This window comes from Protopterus annectens, chromosome 12.part0 (genome assembly GCF_019279795.1).
Source record: "Protopterus annectens isolate FY-2018-M chromosome 12.part0, PAN1.0, whole genome shotgun sequence".
NCBI classification, from domain to species: Eukaryota; Metazoa; Chordata; order Ceratodontiformes; family Protopteridae; genus Protopterus; species Protopterus annectens.
In genome coordinates, this window is record NC_056746.1 from 13175645 (window position 1) to 13201150 (window position 25506).

At 42.3% G+C, this 25506-nt stretch overlaps 1 protein-coding gene across 1 annotated transcript in view; it reads right to left on the reverse strand.

Moving 5' to 3' along the window:
- UBN1 (ubinuclein 1) overlaps positions 1-25506 on the reverse strand; it is a 772140-nt gene that overhangs the window by 185601 nt on the left and 561033 nt on the right. The window contains exon 11 of the mRNA XM_044090531.1: positions 17457-18746. Within this exon, the coding sequence (XP_043946466.1) occupies positions 17457-18746 (1290 nt within the window). The remainder of the gene's footprint in view (positions 1-17456; positions 18747-25506) is intronic.

A 25506-nucleotide genomic window follows, 5' to 3' on the forward strand; every position in this document is an offset into this window, starting at 1 on the left:
CAAAATTACTCAATATTTACTAAGGAAGATAGAAATTTCTTCAGAAGTTATAGCTAATGAGTGGGATAAAATGAAAATAGAGTGGAAATGAAAGCTATGGTTAAGAAGCAATAGGAATTATTTGGAGGGGCTAAGAAAGGTTAAAGTATTGCAGAATAATGGGAATCTCTCAGAACAAGAAGAGGCATAAATGCAGAATGCTAAATAGAAAGTGAGTGTATCTGGATAATATGCATGATTTTAGAAAGGTTGTTAAGCAACTGTTTACTGATAATTCCAGTGCAGAAAAACTTTTAGCACCAGAAAGTAGAAAGGACTGTTGCCAATCTTAAGGAGCCTATAATAAAAATGACCAGTCCTGTAGAGGTATTAAAGATATTTTGGATTTTTTATCAAAATTTATATAAAGGAGAGAAATATGGAAATAAAAAAAAGAGCACAGATGGAAATATTTATGGAAAACTCAAGTGTGCCAAGGTTAAGGCTCAACAACAGATAAGATAGGAGGAGAGGAGATAAAAACAAAATCAATCTGCAGGAAATTTTCCAGGAACAGATGGTATATGTCTGTGAAAGTTTGGAAGTTACAAAGAAAGAAAGTGATAAAGATCTGGAAGGTTTTGTTTAACACCATTTTAAGAAAAGGGGAAGCAACATCATCTTGGAAGAAAGCTGGTGGATGTAATTCCTAAAGATGGTAAAGACCCATCAGACCCAGCTTCATACAGACCCATTTCAATTTTAAACCATGATTATTATAAAATTGTTTATATCTTTACTAGCTAACAGACTGGCAAAGGTGTTGCTAAGACTGATAGATATGGATCAATATGGTTTTGTAGAGGGGGGCAAACACTGACAACATTAACAGGACAATAATGATCCAGGGGGAAGAAAAATGTAAAAAAAAATACCTCTGTTGTTGGTGGGACTCTATGCAGAGAAAGCATTCAGCAGAGTAAGCTGGGATTTTATGAGTAGGGCAATGGAAGGATCTGCAATTCCTGATATAATAGTAAAGTGGATTTGGATGAGATATTAAGGGTTTCAGGCAAGAATTAAAGTTGGAGGGCTCCTCTCCGATAAGTTGCGTTTGAACAGAGGAAGCAGGCAGGGGTGCCCTCTTTCCCCTTTGTTATTTACAGCCACTGGCAAAGAAAATAAGGGACTCAAAAACTCAAGGGTAAAACTGGTATGGTAATAAAGAAAAGTTGACTATTTGCAGACAATATACAATTTTGTACCCGATAAATCCAGAAAGGACATCTCAGTGCTGTGGAACACAGACAATTTCAGGTCTTTTTGTGATGTAAAATTAATGAAAATAAAACAAAGGCTACACCTGTAATTTATGTACCCACATATGAATTGGTTCAGCAATACCCACATTTATGAGGGCACGGTAAGATAAAGAACTTAGGACTATGGATTAAAAGGGCTTCTATCATGACAGCTAAGGATATTTGGGGAGATTAAACAAAAGTATAAAACTTGTTTACAGATATGGTTATAGATAGCAAGATATAAGCAGTGAAAATGTTTTTAGTTCCTTTAGTTTTATATATAGGTCAGGCATATTTTTATCAACCAAGAAAAGTTGTTGACAATAATTAAGAGTTGAAGGAATTTATCTGGAAGGGGAAGAGGGCAAGGGTTAAGTGGTATAAACTGATCCTTCCAAAAGAAAAAGGTGGTTTAGGATTATCTGTTTTCAGTAGCGTAATTAGGTTGAGGCGAGAGAAGCAACTACCCACGGTGCAAAGTGTTGAGGGACACGGTCAGCCAATCCAGATATCTAATGCAATACCAGATTTAAAACCCAGTACTGCATTTGAGGCTCAAGTTGAGCCATGTAGCACTCAGTGTGTTGTACAAACTGTAGACAGCAGTGTGAAGATTGGGGAAAGATAGGCGAAGGCTGATAATTCTATCATTTGTATAAATAAATGTAAAATACAGGTTTGTGTTTTTAAATGAAAGAAAACACTGTAAAATGTGAACTTCAAGATTGTTGCAACATTGCCATCTGCTGTAAGGAAAATCAAGCCAAGCATTTCAAATGTTCTTTGAAAGTACAATTATCTAAAAAAAAATGGTGCCGAAGCGTCTGGCTGAACACGCACTTTCTTTTGTCTTAACTTAAGGAATAATTGTTAGAGTACACATGTGAAATGTCTTTTATTGTTGTAGTTTCCTGAGCACGTGTTAGCTTGCTAAATAATGCAGTTTGTTTGCCTGGGAACTCCACACCAAGTGTCAAGATGATGTAATGTGAATACTGGGAAAACCTAAGTGTCAAAATGATGTAATTTGGGAGGGCCTTAGCAGAACTGTTTGCTAGTGTTTTAAAAAACTATTGTTCAGTGAGAGCTGAAAGCATTTGTCTTGGACCATCAACCCAGCACTGCTTATGCGCTATGTATGTAAGAAGGATTATAGCACTGTGTTTTCTTTTAAGATTAGCTAAAGATTAGATTAAGTGTTTTTCTTTGACATCAGGCCTGTCCTACTGTATTGTTTTAAGTTTCTGTGTGATCTCTGAACTCTTAGATATCTCTGTGGTGTAGTAGTATTGTCTTGTGTTTTAATTATTTATTATGAAATATTTTAAAAACCTTTACCTGTGGCTGGTTTGTGTAGAGACAAGTTAGGCTCTAGAGTACATTGCATATTTATAGAGGTTATTGTAATTATCCACTCTAATAAGCCTCAAGACTGAAAAGTCACATTACCAATTGGATAATAATATTGCACAGTAATAATTGGGCACCCTTTTAAGGGCCTTTGGGTCGCTAATTATTAAGCTGGTGGTGGCAGTAATTACTACCATACAAGTCTGGGTAAAGGGGCACAGCTGGAGCATCTGTGAAGTTGTATAAATACTTAACTCAAAGTGTGGGTGTGTCAGCTACCTTGGGCAGGGACACAGCACTGGTTGGAAATAGAGGACTGGAGGTTAGCTTGCCAGCTAGGCTGAGATCTGGACCTATAGCTGTGCCAGCGGGGAGTCTTAATGGGGACCTGGAGAGCAACGGAGCAACCAGCCCCAGACCAACTGTGATCTATGTGTGCACTTAAGGGAAATTGTACTTTACTGTGTGTATTAGTTATCCTTTCCTCTTCTAGGAGACTACCTCCCTGGTGTTAGTGTGAGGATTGAGGCTCCTTCATTGCTGGGCCACAGCACAGTCATCACAAGCAGTTTACTACAGTTTAAAAGTTAACTTTTTTTTAAACTGAAGGCTGTAGCACTCCATGCAGGCATGGTATAAACTGTAGCAACTGCATGCTACATTTGTGGTAAGCAGTTTGCTACTGTTTATAAGAAGAAATTCTTAGTTTTTTAATAGAAGGGCAGAGGGTCATGGGCACCTGGTTGCTGTGGCAGTTGAAGGCTTATCCTTTTATTTTTATTTTTTGCTCATCAATGGAAGACCTGGGGGTGGGGGCAGGTGTGGATCTCTAATAAGCTGATCGCTAAATCGGATTAATACTGTAAAGTGCATTTTTTTATTTTTGCTTTTCACTTGAAACATTGTGTGTATAGAATGCTGATTTGTGGTACTCACACATGGCACTGGTTAAGCCAGCTATGCTTCTGCCCGATTTGAAGGGATATTTTAGAGCTACAAAATGAAGGCTCATATACATAACATAAGCAAAAGGTTATAATTCAAAGTGGAAAGGGATGATGATGAAGCAGGGGGAAAATTTAGAAACAAGGACAGAGCAGGATTTTGGATGCAGACCATTAAACAGAACAGCCATACAGTACATTATATTCATAAAGTATCAAAACACAAGAATGCAGAAAAGAGATTTTTCTAACAGATATGACTGCAAGTAGGGGGTACAGAGAAGAGGGAATTGGAATTTACTGAAGAAAACTGGCAAAATAATGAAGGCACCGACAGAAAATAACGAGAGGGAAAGGTAACAGAATGGAATGATGCTAAGAAGACATCTGGACTGCAGTCTACAGACTGCCTTCCTTGCTAGGGATTGATATCAGAGTATAGGCAAAGAAAAAGTAACTGGGGAACCCTAATTAAAAGGCCTGCTCTGGTTAAGTTATTAGTTGAATCTAGAACAGAAGCTGCTGTTAAAAAAGGGACAATTAGTAGTGCATATAAAATACTGAACGATACCTGTAAGAGCCAATCAGTTGAGATTAGAAAAGATTGGGAAGGGAGACTTGATAATTGACTTACAAGGGAACAATGGGAGGACATAATTAAGGCTCCCAAGTATGCAAAGTCTAGGTGGTTTAGGACTGTTGCTTGGAAGTGTTTGCATTAAGTATTTTTTTACCCCAAGCAGAGACAAGAATTTTTCTTCAGGTAGATAAGAAATGTTGGAGGTGTGATGAGGAAGAAAGAGGTAACTGGGAACCTACGTTTAGGGAATTTAATGAGTTATCAAATTTTAAAAATCACCTATAAAGTACTCTGTCAGAAATTCTAGGTGAGAAAATGTGTGTAACTAAGGAAATTATTCTTTTGAGTTGGGATACAGGATCTGAACTGCCTAGACATAGCAAGGCTTTAAGTTCAATTCTGGTGGCTACCAAAACAATAATTACTAGAAAATGGAAAGCAAAGCCTAACCTAAGAGTATTTGAACTACTGAATACTGTAACAAAGACAAAATAATTGAAAGTTGGATTTTTAGAAACAGGAGGAGCAAATTACATAGAAATAAATGGAAATTGTGGGACAATATACAGAGAACAATGTTCTGGAGAAGTCGTAAGCTTTAAAGCACAGCAGGAATTGAGACATTTATGTAATGTTGAACTGAATTATAAAAAACATATGTGATGTATAACCTAACTGGAAACATGTTAATATGGTTTGTTTTCTTCAACACTAATGTAAGTTTGCCTACAGGCGATAACTTAATAAAGGTGTTAAACAAAAAATGCTGGGTCTTGACAAGGCCAAAGCCTTGCCAAAGGACTTGGATGAGAGCAAAATATTGGGACACCCGAGAGCTCTGAAATGGCTAGGAATTTTCTTCTCTACTTAGAGAATAGCCAAGTTTTATAAAGAAAGAACACACAGAATAAAGACTATCTTTATGAGACCGTACAGATTGGGTACTCCTACACCTGACCAAAAAGTGCTGCACTTCTCACATGAAGCAGGCATTTAGAACAGAGTACTTGACAAAGTCAGCCATACACCACAGATAAGCACATGCCAGAGAGACACTCCAGCCACAGAATACCTATTGTATAAGGAGTTACAATTCTGTGAGACTGTATCAGTATCTTAGCTGCTCTTTGTGGCCTAGCTGTGACTGATTCAATAGACATCTGGATACAGAAAGCCTATAAGTATATTTTTTGGCACTTAATCATCAGTGATAGTCAACAAAACTGTGCTGCATTTATTAATTTGCTTGAGATTGCTTTTCTTGGTGTCCGCAGTTTTTCCATAAGTGTTGGTGTGTTCTTAAATTTGGTGGCTTTGGAATCTCCCACACATGTTGTAAATTTGATTTTGGACACTTCTCACAGTCCATCTTATTTGCTTACTGTACTGAGTACAGGGTGATCATTTGGATAGGACTACCCCCTTGCTTCTTTGATTTTGGACACTCCTCCCCAGTCCCATCTCATCAGCTCATTCTACTTTGTACCGAGAGAGCATTTGGGAAGGCAAACCACCTTAGTTTCTTAATCTTGAATTATCTTCCATTCCTTCACTATCCACAAAAAAACAAATTGCACTTTATTCATTTACTGTATTCTTCCTCCTTACTGCGAAGTGTTGAAGTGGTTTTTATCCTGCTGTATTTATTACTGCTTGTTAGTAGCCTGATAAAATTTGTCTGTTATTCTAACCCTCTTAGTTTTGGTTTTCACACTTGGGCTTCAGGCCAGTTATTTTACATTTAACAAGGTTTTTGTTGTCTACACTGTTGTGGACAAATCCTTATCAAAACCCTCTCTCCCCAAGTCCACCCAAGTTTCAGAACACTATGTCTGGACAATTCTCATCAGTTCCTCCTGCTGGCCTGGTCAACATGAGCATACTGAGACAGTGTAGCAACTGCGTCATGTTCACTGAGAACCCTCTTCTCCTAGCACATAATTCTTCTACTTGCGAGAGATGCATTTACATCAGTAAACTGGAATCCATGCTCTCTCAAGCCTCAATCAGTACCCCTGACAAAGGGGAGATTGCCAGCACAAACACACCACCACCAATATCACGTAGCCAAGCACAGCTCACACCCACATATACAGAAGTCCTCAATAAAAACTTACCTAAACAGCAGAGACCTTCAAAACACACTCACAGACATTCCACACACAACACCAAACATCACAGACAACACATCAGTGTCTCACAAGCACAGCCCATAAGGGCTAACAAACTCATACAGTTCATAAAGCACAACATTAAACCAAACATACTAGTCACTGGCGACAATTGAGAGAGATAATGATGTCCCCCTCACTAGACTCGACAAGGAGAAGATCACGGTCAGTTGTCTGTCAGATGCCAGAATCCGCCACATCAAGCATGCACTTAAGTCTCTCCACAACAGGTACAAGTATGACTCTGTCACTGTTCATGTTGGTGTGAACGATTTGAGACATACCTCCCTGAACTATATGAACAGAGACATGATTGAACTGTCACAGTATGTGTCCCAGGCAGGTATGACCCTAGCCCTAAGTAGCATCCTACCTTCACCAGGAATGATATCACAATATCAACAAAATATAAATGCCTTCAACAACTGGCTTAATTTTTGGTGTCATTTCAAGGGGATCCAGTATCTGTCTGCCTAGGATGACATGTTTGACAGACCTCAATGCTTTGCCAGAGATGGCCTCCACTTGTCACTCCTGGGATTCAGGATTCTGGCCCAAGGCTCTTGCCTCCCCGATTGTGCCTTTTTAGGCAATGTCCCACAAGACAAATCTTCCAACATAAAAGATGTCAAAAAGCAAATTGAAGGTCATACTGCTTGACGCTAGGAGTCTTAACCTGAAAATGCATTCAATGGAGGCTCTATAGCACTGGAAGATGCTGACAGCTGTGCAGTCACAGAAACTTGGTTCAAGGCTGCTGAGAGCACCTCTGCCTTACCAGGCTATAGATTATTCCACACATTCCGACCCCAAAATGAGGTCGGGAAGACTAAGGGTGGTGGAGTTTCTATTTTTATTAAAGACAAGCAAACCTACAGACTTTTTTGCCAGCATGATGCACTAGAACTTCTCCAGGTGCAATTGACAATTGGAAAGGCATCCATCCAAGTTATAGCCAGCTATACCCTCCATGACTCAGGACACTCACTCCCCCTACCTGGGACCTACTCGAGTTCATTCAAGGTACCCCTAACACCCTGATCCTTGACTACTTCAACTACCCCACCATAAACTGGGTGAACTATTCCTGCTCTAATGCACTCACCCAACGATTCCTTGATTTCATCAGTTCTAACGTGCTAGACCAGCTTGTCTCATCCCCCACAAGGGGAGATAGCATTCTAGACTTGGTTCTCACCAACATGGGTGACTGCTGCACCACCCCATAGTAAGTTCTTTGCTGGTGAGGTGAGATCAGATCATCGGTCTGTCTCATTCGAAGTGTCTATCCCATTCCAACCCCCAAGCCGTAACCTGGCTAAAAAACTTCTCAAAAACTGACTACAACCTTCTAAGGGAGGGTATTGGTAGATTCACACCACCGCCCCCTTCAGAGGATGCAGACAAGTATGTTGAACAGTATATGCCAGTACAGTATACAAGCACCTGTACAACTGCAGGGACTCAGCCCATACCCAACAGAACTAAAACCTGCTCTTCAAGGAAACACAAACCTACGTAGTGGGTATCCTCTATCAACAGGCTTTACAACAAAAGGAGGAAAAGTACAGTTTTGTACCTACCATAAATGTAGATGTTCGAAGATCCACATTGCTGCAGTCCTAACACTTGGGTAGTCCGCTGTCCCAGTCGGCCGGAATACCAAAGTATAAGGCTGACGTCGGTCAGGGCGCATTAGTCTGACGTCAAGACGTCAGGGTACAAATGCGCATGACCGACGTCATATCCTCAGTCTTTTCTTGCCCCAGATGTCAGAAGACCCTAAAAAGATAAGGCCAAAACCAAAAAACACCAAACACTCCTGTACCAAATATATATATACAATATATACAATTTACAAAAGTACAACCCCACCCACACAACCACCCCTAAACACAGAGGGAAGGAGGGAGGGTAAATTGGACTGCAGCAATGTGGATCTTGAACATCTACATTTATGGTAGGTACAAAACTGTACTATGTTCTTCATCCCACATTGCTGCAGTCCTAACACTTTGGTAGAATCCCAAAGCAGAGGTAAGGGAGGCTGGCAAATCATAAAGAAGCTGGAGCTGTCAACATGCCCTGCAAAATAGCCGTGGCAAAACCAGCCCTAGATTTAGAGTAGAGAGGAAGGTGGTAATGCTTAGAGAAAGTATGCACTGAACTCCAAGTAGCTGCCTCCAAAATATCCTTAGTTGCCACCCCCCTTAGAAATGCTGTTGAAGTGGCAGTAGCCCTAGTGGAATGAGGCCTGATCCCAGCTGGAATCTCCTTGCCATGATGGGAATAACAAAATGCAATGCAAAACCCAATCCACTTAGAAATAGTTTGTTTTGACACAGGCTTGCCCTGAGAACTCAAAGCAAAAGAAACAAACAACTGCTGCGACTGCCTAAAATCCTTAGTCCTGCTTAAATAATAACGCAACTGCCTGTGTACATCTAAAGTGTGCAAAATCTTTTCCCCCTTATTTTGGGGATCTGCATAAAAAGTGGGCAAATGAATAGTTTGGTTTAAAGCCACACTAGAGACCACCTTAGGCATAAAGGAAGGATTAGTGCGTAATGATACCCTATCCTTATGGAAAATCAAAAGGCTCAAGCGCCATAAGGGCCTGCAATTCAGAAACCCTTCTTGCAGAAGTAATGGCCAACAAAAAAGCAGTCTTCCATGACAAGTATTTCAATTCAGCAGTAGCCACAGGCTCAAAAGGTTGTAGAGTAAGTTTCTCCAACACAAAATTGAGGTCCCAAGCAGGAGTAGGAGCTCTACGTGGGGGTCTTATATTCTTTGCCCCTCTAAGAAATTGCTTAAACAAAGGATGAGAAAACAATGGTGGGTCACAATCATAGTGAGCTGAAATTGCTGCAGCATGAATCTTAATGGAAGAGAAAGACAAACCTTTGTCCAATAACTCAGTAAGATATTGAAGAGCCACACTCAAATTTGGCTCAGAAACATCCAAATCCTTTGCTGCACACCAAAATAAAAATCTCTTCCATTTCCCTGCGTACACTTTCCTTGTACTAGGTCTTCTGGCTTCCATAATCACATTCAGAACTTGTTGAGGAAGCTGAGACCTGCTATGGTTCAAAACAGAATATGCCAGACTGTTAGAGGAAGAGAGTGAAGCTTGACATTGAGTAGATGCCCGTCCTTCTGAGACAATAGGTGTGGAATCAAAGGTAAGGGCCATGGAGACTTCCTTACCAGACTCCTCAGCAATGGGTACCAGTGCTGCCGAGGCCAATCTGGAGCTATTAAAATCATCCTTGGCTTGTCCTGTCTGACCTTTAGGAGTACCTTTGGGAGGAGAGGCAGAGGTGGAAAGGCATACACATGAAGATTTTCCCAACTGAAAGAAAGAGAATCCACTTTCCAGGCTGTGTGACGAAACCTTTTCGTGCAAAACATTGGCAGCTGGTGGTTTTGTGGAGAAGCGAACAGATCTATGTCTGGAGTTCCCCAGGACACTGTCAATGTCCGAAATACATGAAGATCCAGTTTCCACTCGTGGGGATCCATGATTTGCCTGCTTAACACATCTGCTAAGGAGTTCTGTGCTCCTGGCAGAAACCTTGCTTGAAGATTCAGTTGCAAGCTTAACGCAGTCTCCCACAAAATCATTGCTTGCCTGCATAGAGGATAAGAATGTGTTCCCCCTTGTTTGTTGATGTACCACATGACAGTTGTGTTGTCTGTTAGAATCAACACCTGCCCTGGAAGAAGTAAATCCTTGAAAGCCAGTAATGCAAACTGAACTGCTAACATCTCCTTCATGTTGATATGTAGATGCTGCAGTCTGGCAGGCCACTTGTCTTGTATCCACTTTCCATTCAGATGAGCTCCCAAAGCTGTGTCTGAGGCATCTGTCGTTAGAATCTGACTCGCCTCTGGCCGGGTCACAGAGAGTCCCTTGTTTAGGTGACATTCCTGAGCCCACCACAAAAATTCCTTTTGAATGCAAGGTATTATTTGAATGAGTGTCCAAATCCTGGCAGTGCTGTGTCCATACATTTTTGAGATACCATTGTAGCTTCCTCATATGCAGTTTGGCATTGGGAAGTACCAGAATACAAGATGCCATGAACCCTAAGGCTTGAAGGACTGTCCTTGCAGTCAGCCCGGACTGATGAGATAGTTGATGGAAGTAAAGAGAAAGATTCTTTTGTTTGTCCGGGGTTAAAAAGGCCATCTGGGATGCTGTATTCAGTCTCACGCCCAGAAAGCACATGTCTTGAGAGGGTACTAGACTGGACTTTATTTCGTTCACAGAATACCCTAGGCATCTTAGCACTGCTATCACATATTCCAAATGCTGAAGAAGCACGTCCTTTCCTTGAGCCAGAAGCAGGCAGTCGTCCAAATAAGGATAGATTTGTATTCCTTTTAGCCTGAAGAAAGCTATCACTGGAGCCAGAACCTTTGTGAATACTCTGGGCAGTAGATAAGCCAAAGGGCAATGCAGAGAACTGATAATGAGAATTCCCAGCTCAAAACGCAGATACTTCCTGCAAATTAGTCTGATAGGAACATGAAGGTAAGCTTCCTTGAGATCCAAAGTTACCATCCAGTGATCTTTGCCCAGCATAGGTAAAAGCTGTTGTAACGTCAACATTTTGAACTTGGGAATGTCCAGATAAGTGTTGAGGATAGACAGATCCAAAATTGGTCTCCACGTGTTCCCCTTTTTGGTACTAGGAACAGGCGAGAATAAAATCCTAGGCCCCATTCTGGCACAGGAACCGGCTGAATGGCCCCTATTTGGAGCAACAGAGAAATTTGCCTGTGAGCCTCTTTCCTTTGTTGAGGAGGAATGTCTGGCATGCCTTTGAAAGGAGGCAAGGTATGGAAATAAAACCTGTAACCGTGGTGAATGATATCCAATACCCATCTGTCTTGGGTAATTAAACTCCAGTTTTCTTTGAAGAGTGCCAACCTTCCTCCCAAAGGTGCTGCCAGACGAGAAGATTCTGGCAGCTGAAAAGGCAGGTCATTGGGTCTGTTTACGAAAGGACTGACCCCTGCCCTCACCAGAAGACTGAGCAGGTGAACTCCCTGTTCTAGGCCTAAAAGAACCTTGAGCTCTGCCCCTACCACGTCTAGACCTACCCCTAGACTGGGAATCATAAGCAGGATATGTCCACCCCTTGGTAGGCCAATTTCTACTAAACTCGGAGGCTGAACCTGCAAAAAATCTTTAACAGTCTGCATAGACTTAGCCTTGTCTTCCATTTTCTTTAGAACAGCTTCCACAGGCGAACCAAACAACACATCAGATTGTAAAGGAGCATCTAAAATCCTTGTCTTCACATGCTCAGCTAAATTCTGATCCCTCAGCCAGGCGTGCCTGCGAAGAACCGAACCAGTGGCAGCCACCCTCGAAGAGGCCTGCACAGCATCAAAACCACATTGCAAAGAATGCTTACCCACCTGTTCAGAAACATGAACTAAATCCTGCAACTCTTTACACTCAATACCTTCCGCCAAAGCATCTACCTTAGACTTTAATTGTGAAAGGAGATAATTTTGATATTTCAACATGTGAAACTGGCAATTCAAAGCTCTCATGGCCAAAGTGGAAGAAGTATACACTTTCTTTCCCCATCTATCCAAAGCCCTTGCCTCTTTATCCGGAGGAACAGGATTTTTAACAACAGAAGCCTTAACACCTTTAGGCCCCTGTGAAACAGTTTCTGGGTCTGCCCTAGGACTCTTAAAAAGATACTTATGAGCTTCAGGCACCCTATAATATCTATCTGGTTTAACTGGAGCAGGAGGCAAAGAATCAGGGTTCAGAGAAGCCTCTGCAAAAACATCCTCCACCACATCTAGAACAGGAGGTATAGCTAAAGGCCTATGCTGGGGTAGAAACAAAAATTCCTAAGCCTTTTCCTGGAATCAGAGAAATCCTGACCTTCCCATTTAAAATGCTCCCTCATGGAATGAAGAGTCTCTGAAAATGAAAAATCCTCAGGAGGAGAAGCAGAAGGAGTAGAATCATCCAAATCAGAATCAGAGTAAGGGGAATACTCCTGCAAGTCTTCAGCCGAAGACTCAGAAGCATCCGAACACTGCTCAAAACTCCCAAGCTCAGGTTCCACCCTAGGCCTCTTATCAGGAGGGGGCATAGAACCTCTAATCATTGTAATCAAATCTTCTGCCATCTTAAGCATATGCTTCTTAGGCACAGACCCTGAAGAACTAGGGGTAACACCTGAAACCAAACCTGGCCTGCCCCTGGGAGAAGCCTTGGAAACAGCAGGGGAGGGCCTAACCACCTTAGGAAGGGAGGGAAGAACAGCTACCTGAGAAGCCCCTTCCGCCTGGCCTACCTCCTGAGAGGTCACATCTTGTAGTAATAAAGTCTCTCCTGGGATTCCAAAGAAATTTCTGGCTGAACCTCTGGCTCCACCGAGCCCTCTAAAGAACCGGCGTCCGCACGGACGGTTCTTCCAGCCTAGGCTTTGCTGTTTTGTCCTTGCGCTTTTGGAAGCGGGCGCCGGAGCATCCGGCGGCATTTTATAATTACACCGCTTCCCAAAACTAACCTGGCACAATCTAATCTCCTCTTTATCGTGCGTTTGTTAAATCTAGCACAAGAGCGACAGCCAACAACGTCGTGCTCAGGCCCTAAGCAAGGTATACACAAGGTATGGTAATCCCTATGAGGTATCTGTTTCCCACAAGAAATACAGTTATTCACTTTTTCTGACATCCGGTAAAATACTGAGGCAAGAAAAACCAAAATATTCCCCAACGGGGTACTTAGCCAACTTGGATTCGGTCTGAAACTCCGACTTCGGAAAATCTCAGAACGCCAACCTGCACTTGCAAAACTGCTTCTGCATCGGACCATGCGGCAAAAAAGACTGAGGATATGACGTCGGTCATGCGCATTTGTACCCTGACGTCTTGACGTCAGACTAATGCGCCCTGACCGACGTCAGCCTTATACTTTGGTATTCGGGCCGACTGGGACAGCGGACTACCCAAGTGTTAGGACTGCAGCAATGTGGGATGAAGAACATCTGTTGTCCAAGGGTATAAAGGCACAAATTCCCAATTGGAAAAACTCTCTCCTTAGCCTCGACAAGCAAGTTAGGTCACTATAAACCTCCAAAGCCAATTATGAATCAAAATTTGCCTCCGAAACAAAGGCTAACCACAAAACCTTTTTCAGTTACGTCGGAAACCTCCACGGCAAAGCCCAGGTTTGCTCTGAATTAGTTCTTAGCGGTGCCACGTACACTGATCCTGTTGACTTAGCCTACCTGTTAGCAGATAAATTCAGCGCAAACTTCAACCCCCTGTCCCCCCCAAAGGCCCATTCGACAGCCCCAATACTTGCCCCACACCTCACATCTCCATAGATCAAGTGTTAAAGGCCCTATCCAAGACAAAGAACACAGCTTCCATGGGACCTGATAGTATCCAAAGGCTGTATTCCGCAACATCTCCATCAAGAACTAGCCTCACCACTGAGCACCCTATTCAACCATAGCCTAACTACAGGCTTCATTCCAGCAGAGTGGAGAACTGCCATCGTCATAGCTTTGCACAAAGGTGGTGCCACTACTGACCCTGGTAACTATAGTCTCATTAGCTTGACAAGTCTGATATGAAAGGCCATGGAGCATATTATTATGGACCTCAAACAGGGACATAGGCAATCTCCAAGCACTTGACCCCACACCCAGGTTGGATTAATCAAGGGCAGATCTTTCCTGTTGAACCTAGCTGACTTTGAGACTGTCAACAGGGCAATGGACGAGGGGTTCACAGCTTACCTTGACTTGACCAAAGCCTTTGACACAATCCCCCACTCGGGCATAATCGAAAAGCTAACAGAACTTGGTGTAAATCCCTCTCTCATTAGGTGGATGGCCAACTGGCTCGCTGATAGGACCCACAAGGTCAAAATAGGTACCACTACGTCTGATAGACCTGTGACTAATGATATCCCCCAGGGATCTGTCCTGGGACTCCTATTATTTGGCATCTACTTCTCAGAGGTCCAGGCAAAGACAAAAGGTCTGTGGCTGACCACGTTTGTGGACGACTGAGTTGGGTGCCGTCATTGACTCCCCAAATGATAACATACTTCAAGTGGGTCTCACAGCAACAAATGACTGGTGTCAAAGTCATGGCCTTATTAGTTAAATGCAAAAAAATGTATCATACCATTTAGCAAAAACATGACCCAGACTGATTACCACATTAGCAGCAACCCCCCAAGCACAAAATCTGTAGTGAGACACCTGGGTACACAAGCTGACAACTATCTCACATTTGACCATCATGTAGCAGCAGTGGTCAGAAAAGCCTACTTGGATCATCTCATAAGTAAAGGGACTGCATCCAGAAAAAAGGAAGTTATTACCTCTCTGTACTCCTCCCTCAATAGGCCAATAACTGAGTACAAAACCCCATTTGGTATGTACCTCTCCGAACACCTGCACCAACTGGAAAGGCCACAGAAACACCTCACAAAGAGAATCCATGGCCTCTAACACCTGTCCTATGAGGACAGGCTCAAATCACTATCACTCTACTCTGTATTGTACAGATTGCTCAGATGTGACCTGTCTCTCACCTACAAGGCAATCTCAGACCCTGCTCTACTAGAGATGCTCCATATCTGTAAGACTGACTCCTCGAGTAGTACCTGATCAAAAGGCTTAAATCTAATATGTGACATTAACAAAACTTGGAGACAGGTTCGTCTCCCAGAGGCTGCCCCGTCTTTGGAATAGACACCCCCATACACGTCAAGCAAAGTACGTCACTGACCCTTTTCAAGCACAACCTTGATGAGTAGCTGGGCAACCACAAATTTGTCCCAGGGGTTCCACCTGTGTCCCTCATTGACAGGTGGTTTCTTTTCTGGGGATAAACTCTTAGCTAGGCTTGTAAGGGCCCCAGAGCCATTAGACTAGTAATCGCCTATGATGCTAAGAGAAACTGCAGCTAGCTATGAGGAAATGCATCTTTAGAAGCCTGAAATAGAGTCTGCATAAACTGCTCCCACACGTCAACACCAAAGCAGGTCTACATGTTTTCCAGTGCTTAAGCCACAAGAAAATGCTGTTATTTGGATAACTGAAATGAGCAGTCAATGGACGTAAGCCCTTGTGTGGGGCAGTACAAATACTCTTGTCAATGTTTACCTTCTGCTTTTGGCTGAGTGAAGCAGGGGAGCAACAAGTCGTCTCTGCACATTTGCTGGACTGAACGTTCACAAAGTAGTTCGCTATCTGGTAAAGAAGTCAATCTATTCACCAGAGTTTGCAAAGGGCATTCACCTTAAGTGTCAAACAGAATCATAGTGCTTTCCCAGACACCAAAATAAAATTGTTGATCTTCAACTCCATGTGAAAAATGACAATGGACTCTTACTTTTTTCTCCAGATATTTGGTCAGATGCTTATGGGAAGTACGGATAAGAGTCTAAGGCAAGACTATGTTAGACTTCTCAAGACTCAGGGAATCTCCACAGGAGGGTCATTTACAAGAAAGGGGGATAAAAGGGAAGGGACTCAACACACTGCCCTCACCAGTCTCAGAGACTGAATTTCCAGTCTTCATCCTCCTCTTAGCAAACTGACAAGGATAAAGCCTCAAGGGCTGCTGTTACCCACAAAAAGTGAGATTAAGTATGAGCTCACAAATGAGCGACTTCAACATGTCTTATCACGTGAAAGAGAACCCAAATGTGACAGCACACCTGCTGAAGGTGGTGCATGAAAATATGAGCCACTATTAAGCCTGAAGATAAGAATATATTTTATTTATTGACTGCTGATGGGGTTAGTCCCATTTGGCTACTAGCCTCTATTTAGGGGAGACCTGAAGCGGTATTGATACTGCTTGGGAAATCTAGACAAGACATTGGGGAACTTCCCCTATTTTTTCAATAGGTGCCATGGGATCTTTTACATCCATCTGAATCACAACCAACTCAAGTAGATGGGACATAGGTCCAAATTCCTCCAAGTGCATGGGGTTTTGAACTAGGGATCTATCCCATTAAAAGCATGATTAATGTTTAGACCCATAACTGCAAGCCCTGGTGTGGGACTATCCAACAACTCTGAACAGGGTGGAAAAAGTTAATGTTAGGCCTACAATTAAGGCCTAGAAGGGGATGACCTTGATCTTTAATAACTATACATGACCTAGTGATTTCAAGAGGCTACAATCCCCAAGATCAGGCCAGTCATCCTCAAACTCCAAATGACCAACCAGGGACTGGAAGGTAGCTCCACCCATGAACACAATTCACCTAAGTGGAAGCAAATGTACCGATTCCAAACCTCATTTTGAAACCAAAACAGTATGGTAAAGCCTTGAGCCTTTGTGGGCCAAGGATAAGTGCAGAACCTGAATGGTCATAAAGATGATTTCACAGAAATGGATTTGCATCCAAAAGGGACTAGGCTGTGACCTAACCTCCAACTTTCAATCCTTGCAGAAATACTGTGACAAAATTCTGGGGCTGCATGCTGGACGCTTCCACTGATTTTTGCTCACAAAGCTTTGAACTGCACCCCTGCCATCCTACTTACTAAAAAAAGAAAAGTCTGCCTAGTTTACGCACGTAACAGGGTTGAATCTATGGCACTTATGGCAACATCTTGATGCCATGAACTCCTTAAAACAGTACAGACCATAATCTGATCATTAAAACTGTAAATTTAAATTTAAGCAAGTACAATACAGGATGGCCACATGAATGAAGAGTTACATAAGTATGCAAATGCAGTAATTTTTTTAAAGGGCTGAGTTGTAAACTGTGAGAGATGCAGAAAATAAATAGCAAGCTTAGCTGTTAAGCACCACCTTTATCAGGTGGGCTCACATCACTGACACACTTGTACACAGTAAACATGAAACTCCAACTCTAAATTATGACTGGAGATTATAAATTCAACCTTAAGGACCCACAAGGAATATCCCTGATGGAAAATCTTCAAGTTTTACTGCCGACAGACCATCTTTGATAACCTAATAAATACAGTACAAAATGGTGAAGCCAACACACCTGATCTTACAGTACAACAGAAAACCAGTCCGTTTTTCTTTTTAGATATTGTTTTCCCACCCTCAGAAAATTCCAACTTACAGTGACAGCTGATGTTGATGCAGAGCTGCTACATGAAGCATGTTTAAGAGAGGAGGTCAGTAACTTGGCCACCCCATGTGTGCCACATCCAGAGTCTACATCGGTACCTCCTGGAGGTGCCACTAACGTTAGCTTTTGAGGTAATGCAGGCTTTTTTACAAGAGGTGTTGAGGACTGATGACTTGAGACTTGATTTGGTGAAGCAGATGGACTACTGAAAGGGGATGCAGAAACAGAACTTTGAGCACTAGGAGCATCAGAAGGGGATGCAGAAATAGAACTCTGAGCACTAGCAGCAACAGATGGAGAGCAGCTAGATGGAACACATGGATTTGTGCCTGGAGTCGATGTGAACGGAGGCCTGAAAGACTGTCCTAAATTACTTGAATTGGAGTTCTTCCCATGACAGTTCCCAGAAGTTGGTGACATCAGGTTATTTACTGAATCCGCACTAGGACCTGGACCACTTCCTGATGCTGGACAGGGAGCAGCAGAGTGGAACAATTGGGGTTTTGAAGGAGGTTTTGCTTGCTGTGATACTGACTGTTGATGCAACAAATTTTGGTTTTGGGATGTGTTCTGCAGTTTGTTGATGCTGAATGGAAAGGATGATGCAAAGTTTTTGGGATGTGAACTTGTCTGATGAAAAGGCTTAAAAGCAGATGCAAGCACTGGGCTTGAGTTCAGACTCTGAGGGATCCTTTGTAAACCAGGCTGTTTTTGCTTAGCCAGTAGAGTTTCTGTAAATAGCTTACTTGTAGAAGTCTCTGGTTTACATGCAGAATTGATAGAACTATTAGAACTCTCAGGTTTTTTTTCTTTAGAAAGCTGGCCAAGCGCCAGTGCTTGATCCGCTAGCAGATTCAATGAGGACTGTGATGCTCCAGGAGGAGAAGGAACTGAAGACATAACGCATGCTGCTGTCAGTTGCTTTTTGTTTTCAGGTGATGTCAACAAGGAAACGTCAACCAGGACTGCTTTGGGGGTGGAGTTTTCCTTATGTACACTAGGTAGGACAAAATCAGAGCTTCCTTTTGCAGCATTGTTAAGGGCAGCCAGCTCCTCCTTAACAGATGCCAGGGATGGTGGGTGATTAACCAAGTCTTTATCAAGAGAATCTTCCATGCTAAAAGTCCTCAATTTTATGCAGCCTGTGCTCTGGCTTCCACTGACTGACACAAAGCTGTTAGTTTTGACTGGAGATGCAGTGACCACAGATGTACCACTACAGCGCAGAAGACATGGGCTACTCAGAGTTGGTGCTCTCTTTTCCAGCTTTGAAGAATGCTCCTAAGAAGGATAACAAGTGTTATTGCAAATCAGTGAATGCAAAGGAGGTGTGAAAAAGCAATGCATATGCATGTACACATGAATATAACAGCATTTACAAACTGTAAAATATGCATGCTAACAGCTGTATGCAACTGCGAATACGTAAACCGCTACTGGAGTCTGTATCTAAACACACAAATACACATGAGCAACTTGGGCACATCACAGAAAAACAGATTCACACTGCCATGTGTAGACTCTTACTTAACCTTTTAAATAATCAGATTATTTTCAGCTCATCAAAAACAATGCAAAAGGAACAACTTATGGTATGTAGCCCAAATTCATGGTATGTTACATTCTGAATATCTACATGTGTGAGGTGTCAATTATGTACCAAGCCAAAATCCATTTCAAGTTAACTCATACATCATTTGAAATATCAACTGATACAGGGAAGAAAAGGGTTCTGGCAAGATACGTCACTGATCATACCATTCAAATCAAATACATAATCTATGCAGCTGTGCCGTTTTTGGAATCACATCCTGCATTTTTATCAGATGAGAAAGGTCTTTCAAACTCTCGTCATTACGAGAATAGCCAAGAAATGCCGCACAAGACATAAATGAAAAGAATATCATTGTATCAAAGCATTATTTTATACTTCATGACTTGCACACTGTTTCACAGTGCTTAGTGCTTCTGTTTGGTTTTCATCAGAGACAGTTTCTGGATGGACTGAAAATGTCCTCCCTGTATGTGTGTAAGTTTTCAGATGGACTTACACATGCTTCCAAATACAAAAAGATATTTGGGTACATGCAGTTATACTAAAATTGCCTCAGTGTGTTTGTATCCTATGATGCAAAAGCATCCCATACAGAACTAGCTCCTTCCCTATGCCTGTTAATCGTGACAGGCTTTGGCTCTCATTGACCTTGTTGGGACAGGCTTTGGCTCCCCTTGACCTTGAAGCAAATAAAGCCAGCACTGAAAAAGAATGGACTTCCTAAACATAACACATGATTCAAGGTTCCTCAGTTATAACTGAAGCTTTGGGGAATTAAAAACCCTTGGCACTGTCCACCAATGCTATTTATTCAATCTCAAACTTCAGCACAAAGTATTTGGGTATCATTATGTAGGTTTCCCAAAAAATCAAATCTCAACTCCAAATGGGCTGAGAAGAGCACCTGATTTAAAGCAGTCTCAATTGGTGGTGCAGCGGTTAGCGTTGCCACCTCACAGCAAGAGGTTCTCCGGTTCGATCCTCGGCTGGGGTGCCTTCTGTACGGAGTCTGCATGTCCTCCCTGTGGTCGCGTGGGTTTCCTCCCACATCCCAAAGACATGCTGTAGGTAGATTGGATACTCTAAATTGGCCCTAGGCATGCGTGTGTGCCTTCTGTGGAAGGTTGGGCGCCAGGCTGGTAACTCAACACCATAAAACTCCACTGCCAATCATGAGCAGACAGGTGATCCGCTGTGGCCACTCCTAACCGGGAAAAGCCAAAAGAAGTGAAGCCTGTATGTTAAAACATTGTTTTTTTTTTTTTAATAAATCATGGAAGACTTCCAAAAAAATTAATACGACTAAACCAAACAAAGGGAAAGGCTAATACAAGACTATACCCTCATGTGTAAAAAAAAAAAAAAAACTCAACTTTACCTTACAGGCAGCATGACCATACCTTACAACCTCTTAGAGCAAAATCTCTGGACAAAGCCTTAAATAACGGGGAGATAAAGGTCCAAAAATAGGGACACGTTTTAAATATTACTCTTACAAACTCAGCAAGTTGATATAATAACAGGTATTGCATCAGCTTGAATTTTCTTAAGGGCATGAAGTCTGAAACTCAAATGCCTCTCTCAGACTTCAACCTTCAAGGCTTTGCCAGAAAACCATACTTTTATGAGAAACAGACCAAAAATAGGAGGCAAAAAACTGGACATTCTGTGAAAATCTGTAGACTTGAGAGGTATCAGCATGACCTGACCTCAGTGTTAAAAGATTTGGACTTTAAAAAATTGATCTAATATAAGAATGTATAAATTGCAGAAAAATGAAAGCGAGAACTCTCAGATCCTTCTTCTTGTTCTTATTTTGCATTAACAATCACGGTTTTTGGAGTCTCCCACTGCTCACTAGACTTAGAATGGGCTGGCAACTATATTCTTCAGACAGAACTTCAAGTAACTGATCTGAATAACCCAATGGAAATAGTATCTTCAATACAAATACATTTTTATTAATAAAAATAAGTACTACAACTCTAAAATGCCAAGTGTTTTTAGCACCCACCATTTGAATAGCTGAGGATGTTCTTTTCTAGTGGACAGTCTACCTTCTGAAATTCTCACTTTGGCTGCAAGTGTGACTTATCTGAACCATTTATCCCTACAGTATACTTTTTGGCACATTTTTAAACATCTACAACCACTAAATTTGGATATGCCATGCAAAATTCTGCAGCAGCTAAGTAACTGGAAGATCATTAAAACTTACATTTGATGACTAACAATGAAGTGATGGTGATCACTAATTAATATGCAACACTTACCTTGTATCATATATTTTATATTATAATGAAATGCAATGCTTGCTGCACAGGTTTAAGACAGAACTGCTAAATTTAGACCCTTCAGTAATCCTAGGTTTGATCCCACTCGGCCTCCATTTGCCTAATGTGTGACTAAGCCAATCATAAACACTGCACCCTGAAAATGGTCTATATGCCCAATAAGCTTACCCAACTCATTCATTTTTTTTTAACTTGCAAACATATTTACAGAAAGAACCTTTTAAATATTAATAGCTCTATTACACTGTAGAATATGACTTTCATCTAATACATCAATTAAAAAAAGGTAACACAACAAGGAAACCCTTGCCCAGCAAAGGCTTGCATTAAACTCAGTGTGATATAATAAAGAAACTTCAAATTCCATCTTAATGGTTTCTAAACGTACACCTATATAGAAAACAAAAGGTTACGAGGGAATATAACAATGTGCCAGTGTTGCACTGTATTAGAGAACACATTAACATGTAAATGAATTATAACATTAAAAGTGGGTGAAGTAGACACTCACTAAAATAATTACATAAACTCACGTTACTTGAAATTTCAGCATTTTTGGCAAAGTGGACTGACAAATCATAAAGGGACATTAACCTTATTCCATACTGGAACACACCTGAAAATGGTCAAGGATTCATAACTGGTGCTCAAAATTTAAGCAGCAGGACCTGTCATAATCCCCATTACAACTGAGTGAGCTCAAAATGTTGGTCAAGTCACCCTCTTAAACGGGATCATTAACTAGTTGAGCTACAGTCCCTTATCTAATCTCATCAAGACCAATCATATACGAAAATATGGCTGATGGTCGTCAGTCAAAGCCAGCAATACAGCCTTAAAAACAGCTCAGTATTCATCCAGCAGTCAAAAAAAAAAAACACCTGTATGCATGCAAAAAGTATATGTTCAACCTCCAAACTCATACATTAAATGAAGAAAAATGTTTCAATGCAATCTGATAAAAATGATTTTGCATATCACGTTCTTCAAAACTGTGTCACACCTGACCAATAAGACCCTATGTATTTTACACAACAAAACAGTTCAAATGTAACTGTCATATAGGTAAACTTCATATATTTTCACATCCACGTGGAACTGCCTGCTCAACCTGAACTAATGCTGTGCTTCTGTACAGCTATAACACACAGGGTTGTTACTTAAAATTAGATAAAATAAACATTACAAATGCAATTATTATGAGATCACACCATAGTACTACTGCACATGTGGTATGGGAGGATATAAAATATGAAAAAGTCCTCCCTGCTAGAATAATGGAACTGTCATGGACCTCAACACAGGAGAGGAAATGACCTGCACCAGAAGAGGGTATATGCTGTTACAGGCAGGCATCAGACAGTAAGGCAAGAAAATATGGTATGGAAGGCAACGTAGATAGAAGACTGCCCAAAACATATTAAAATGAAAATGTGTCTGCTGACCACAGGACAAAATATACCTGGACATACCACTGGATAATTAGGTTTTACACAAGACAGAATGAGCCAATGAATATGGGGTGAAGACAAAGTGCCTAATGCCAGTTTCCTTTTCCATGAAAAGGGCAAAGTCTGCTTTTGCTGCTGTTTGCTTTTTTCAGGAAGAGGCAAAGGGCACAGCAATAAGCAGGCACAACTTACCTGAATGCAGCATGAAATACATCAGCAAGGGAACATGCACAGAAATGCAGATTTTTTTTTAAAGTACCCCACTACCCCTTTTTACGACTACCTCTAGTCTGAAATCCAAATAAATCTCCACAGTTCCAATTGTAAATGTAATAAATCCAATACGCAGTTCAAATGACAATAAAACACTCAATATTTATTAAAACAAAAAACAACCGGTAAGCGCTTTCATTCACAAAGAACTTCTTCAAACCTGGTCTGAAGAAGTTCTTAGTTTCTAAGTTTATAAGAGCAATACTTAAGTGTCCCTATTTTTGGGCCTTTGCCCCCCCACCTAATATTTTTGGCTTTGTCCAGATTTCTTTAAGAGGTATGATCCAGATTTATTGCACAAGAGGTTGAGTGGTATGGTCGAGAGGTACGCAAACCTCATTGCTGCTGTTGCCAGGGATCACTCTCACTCTTCACTCCATCTCTCTCTCTCTCTCACACGAATCTCTGGATGAGACCATAGAAGAGCAAACCAGACTTGGCGAAGCCAGAATGGGGCGATGAGGATCACAGTGCTCTCCAGCATGTGAGCTTTCTGAAGAAACATCAAGATGAGGGGCAGCGGAGGATAAGCATAAAGAAGACCTGGAGGCCATGCGTCTCTGGGGGCTTCCCGCTGAGGGGGGTCAGAGTGAAGAACTCGCTGCATTTCATGTTGGAAGGAGATGAGAATAGATCGCAGCAAGGACAACACCCCTTTAGAAAGATATGCTCCACCACCGAAGGATTCAGAGACCACTCAAAGCATCAGGATAAATCTGCTGAGGCTGACCGCCAGAATGTTGGACCATCATGGCTTCGCGACAAAGGGGGTAAGATCTAGTTCCTCCTTCCTTGTTGATGTACCAGACCACCGACATGTTGTCGGTCCGAATCGCAGTCGTCCCTAGAGGAAGAGGGGCATGAAGGGCCTGGAACGCAAGAGCCACCATGGTCATCTCCAGGATGTTGATATGCAAACTGGTCTCAGATGGGGGCCACGTCCCTTGGACTGTCCTTCCCAAGCAATGCACCCCCCCCAGCTGGGAGGGGTCAGTGGTCACCGCAGTTTTGGGAAAGGATGAGAGAAAGGGATGTCCCCTGACTAGGCCTGGGGAATGAATCCATCACTGAAGAAAGTCCCTGCATACTCAGGAGATTTGGACCGGATGAGACAATGGTAGAGCTAATAGAGACCATTGACTTGCAAGAGTCCACTGGAGAATCCTCATGTGAAGGCACGCTAAGGGTAATAGGTTGATTGTGGCCACCATAGACCCCAAAGCCCTCAGTACTGTTTCTGCTGTCAGAACTTGGGCTTGAAGGACGTACAAAACGTGCAATTTCAGACTGTATACCCTGTCTGGAGTGAGGAAAACTTTCATTTGGATAGTGTCCAACTAAGCCCCAATGAAGTCTAGGATCTGAACAAGGGCCAGTGATGACTTGCTGAGATTGATAGTGATGCCCAGTTTTTTTGCTAGTAAAAGGAAATAATCCCTGGCTTGGCAAAGTAGATGCTTAGGGGCAGCGAAGAGTAAACTGTCCAGGTATGGGAAGACCTGAATGCCCTGTATTCTCAGGTGAGACACTACTACTGCCATCACCTTTGTGAACACCCTGGGGACTGTGGTGAGACCAAAGGGAAGGGCTCTGAACTGACAACGATTGGCTCACAGCTGGAAATAGAGAAACAACTGAGAGCGCCTGCCCATCTTGATATGATAGTATGCGTCCTGGAGGTCGACAAAGCACATCCAATCATTCTCCTGCAGGTAGTGCAGGATGGATTGAAGAGTGTCCATCCAGAATTTCGCCTTGGCTACTGACAGGTTCAAGGTGGATAGATCCAGAATGGGTCTTTGGTCCCCCATTTTCTTTGCCACTAAAAAGAACCTGGAATAAATGCCTGATCCGGATTGGCCTAGGGGGATGGGTTGAATGACATTTTCTTAGCAGCTTATCTATCTCCAGAGCTTCTTCCTCCCTTTGCATGGGTGGAACGTCTGGGAGGTGATTCAGTGGGACAGGTGATTCAATGAACGGGATGGAATATCCTATAGATATCATTTGCAACACCCAACTATTTGTTGTTATAGACTCCCATGCCACTGGGTGTAGTGATAGGCGACCCCCAACTGCCTCCAGAGATGAGCAGTTGGGAAGCCCTTCAGGGCTGCTGCACGGGTCTGTCAGAGAATGGTTCTCGAGACCCGAAGTTTCTCAGACCCCCTCTGCCTCTACGACTGTGTCTATCACAACCCCCTCTGCCTTTGGGGGAAGATGAGTCCCGAGTGTCCCATGAAAATGCCCGAGACTTCTGGACCCACATCATCTTCATCCCTCGCCGATTCCTAGAAAGGATCTTTGAGGGGGAGAAGAAGCATATCCCTACTGCAGACAGTGTCTTCCCACCCCTCTCACTCTGGACCAAGGTCTCTCGAACTGACCTCCCAAACAGGGAAGAACCTTCGTATGGGGCATTTGCAAACGATGCCTTAAAGGGTTCCGAGAATTGACAAAGCCGGAGC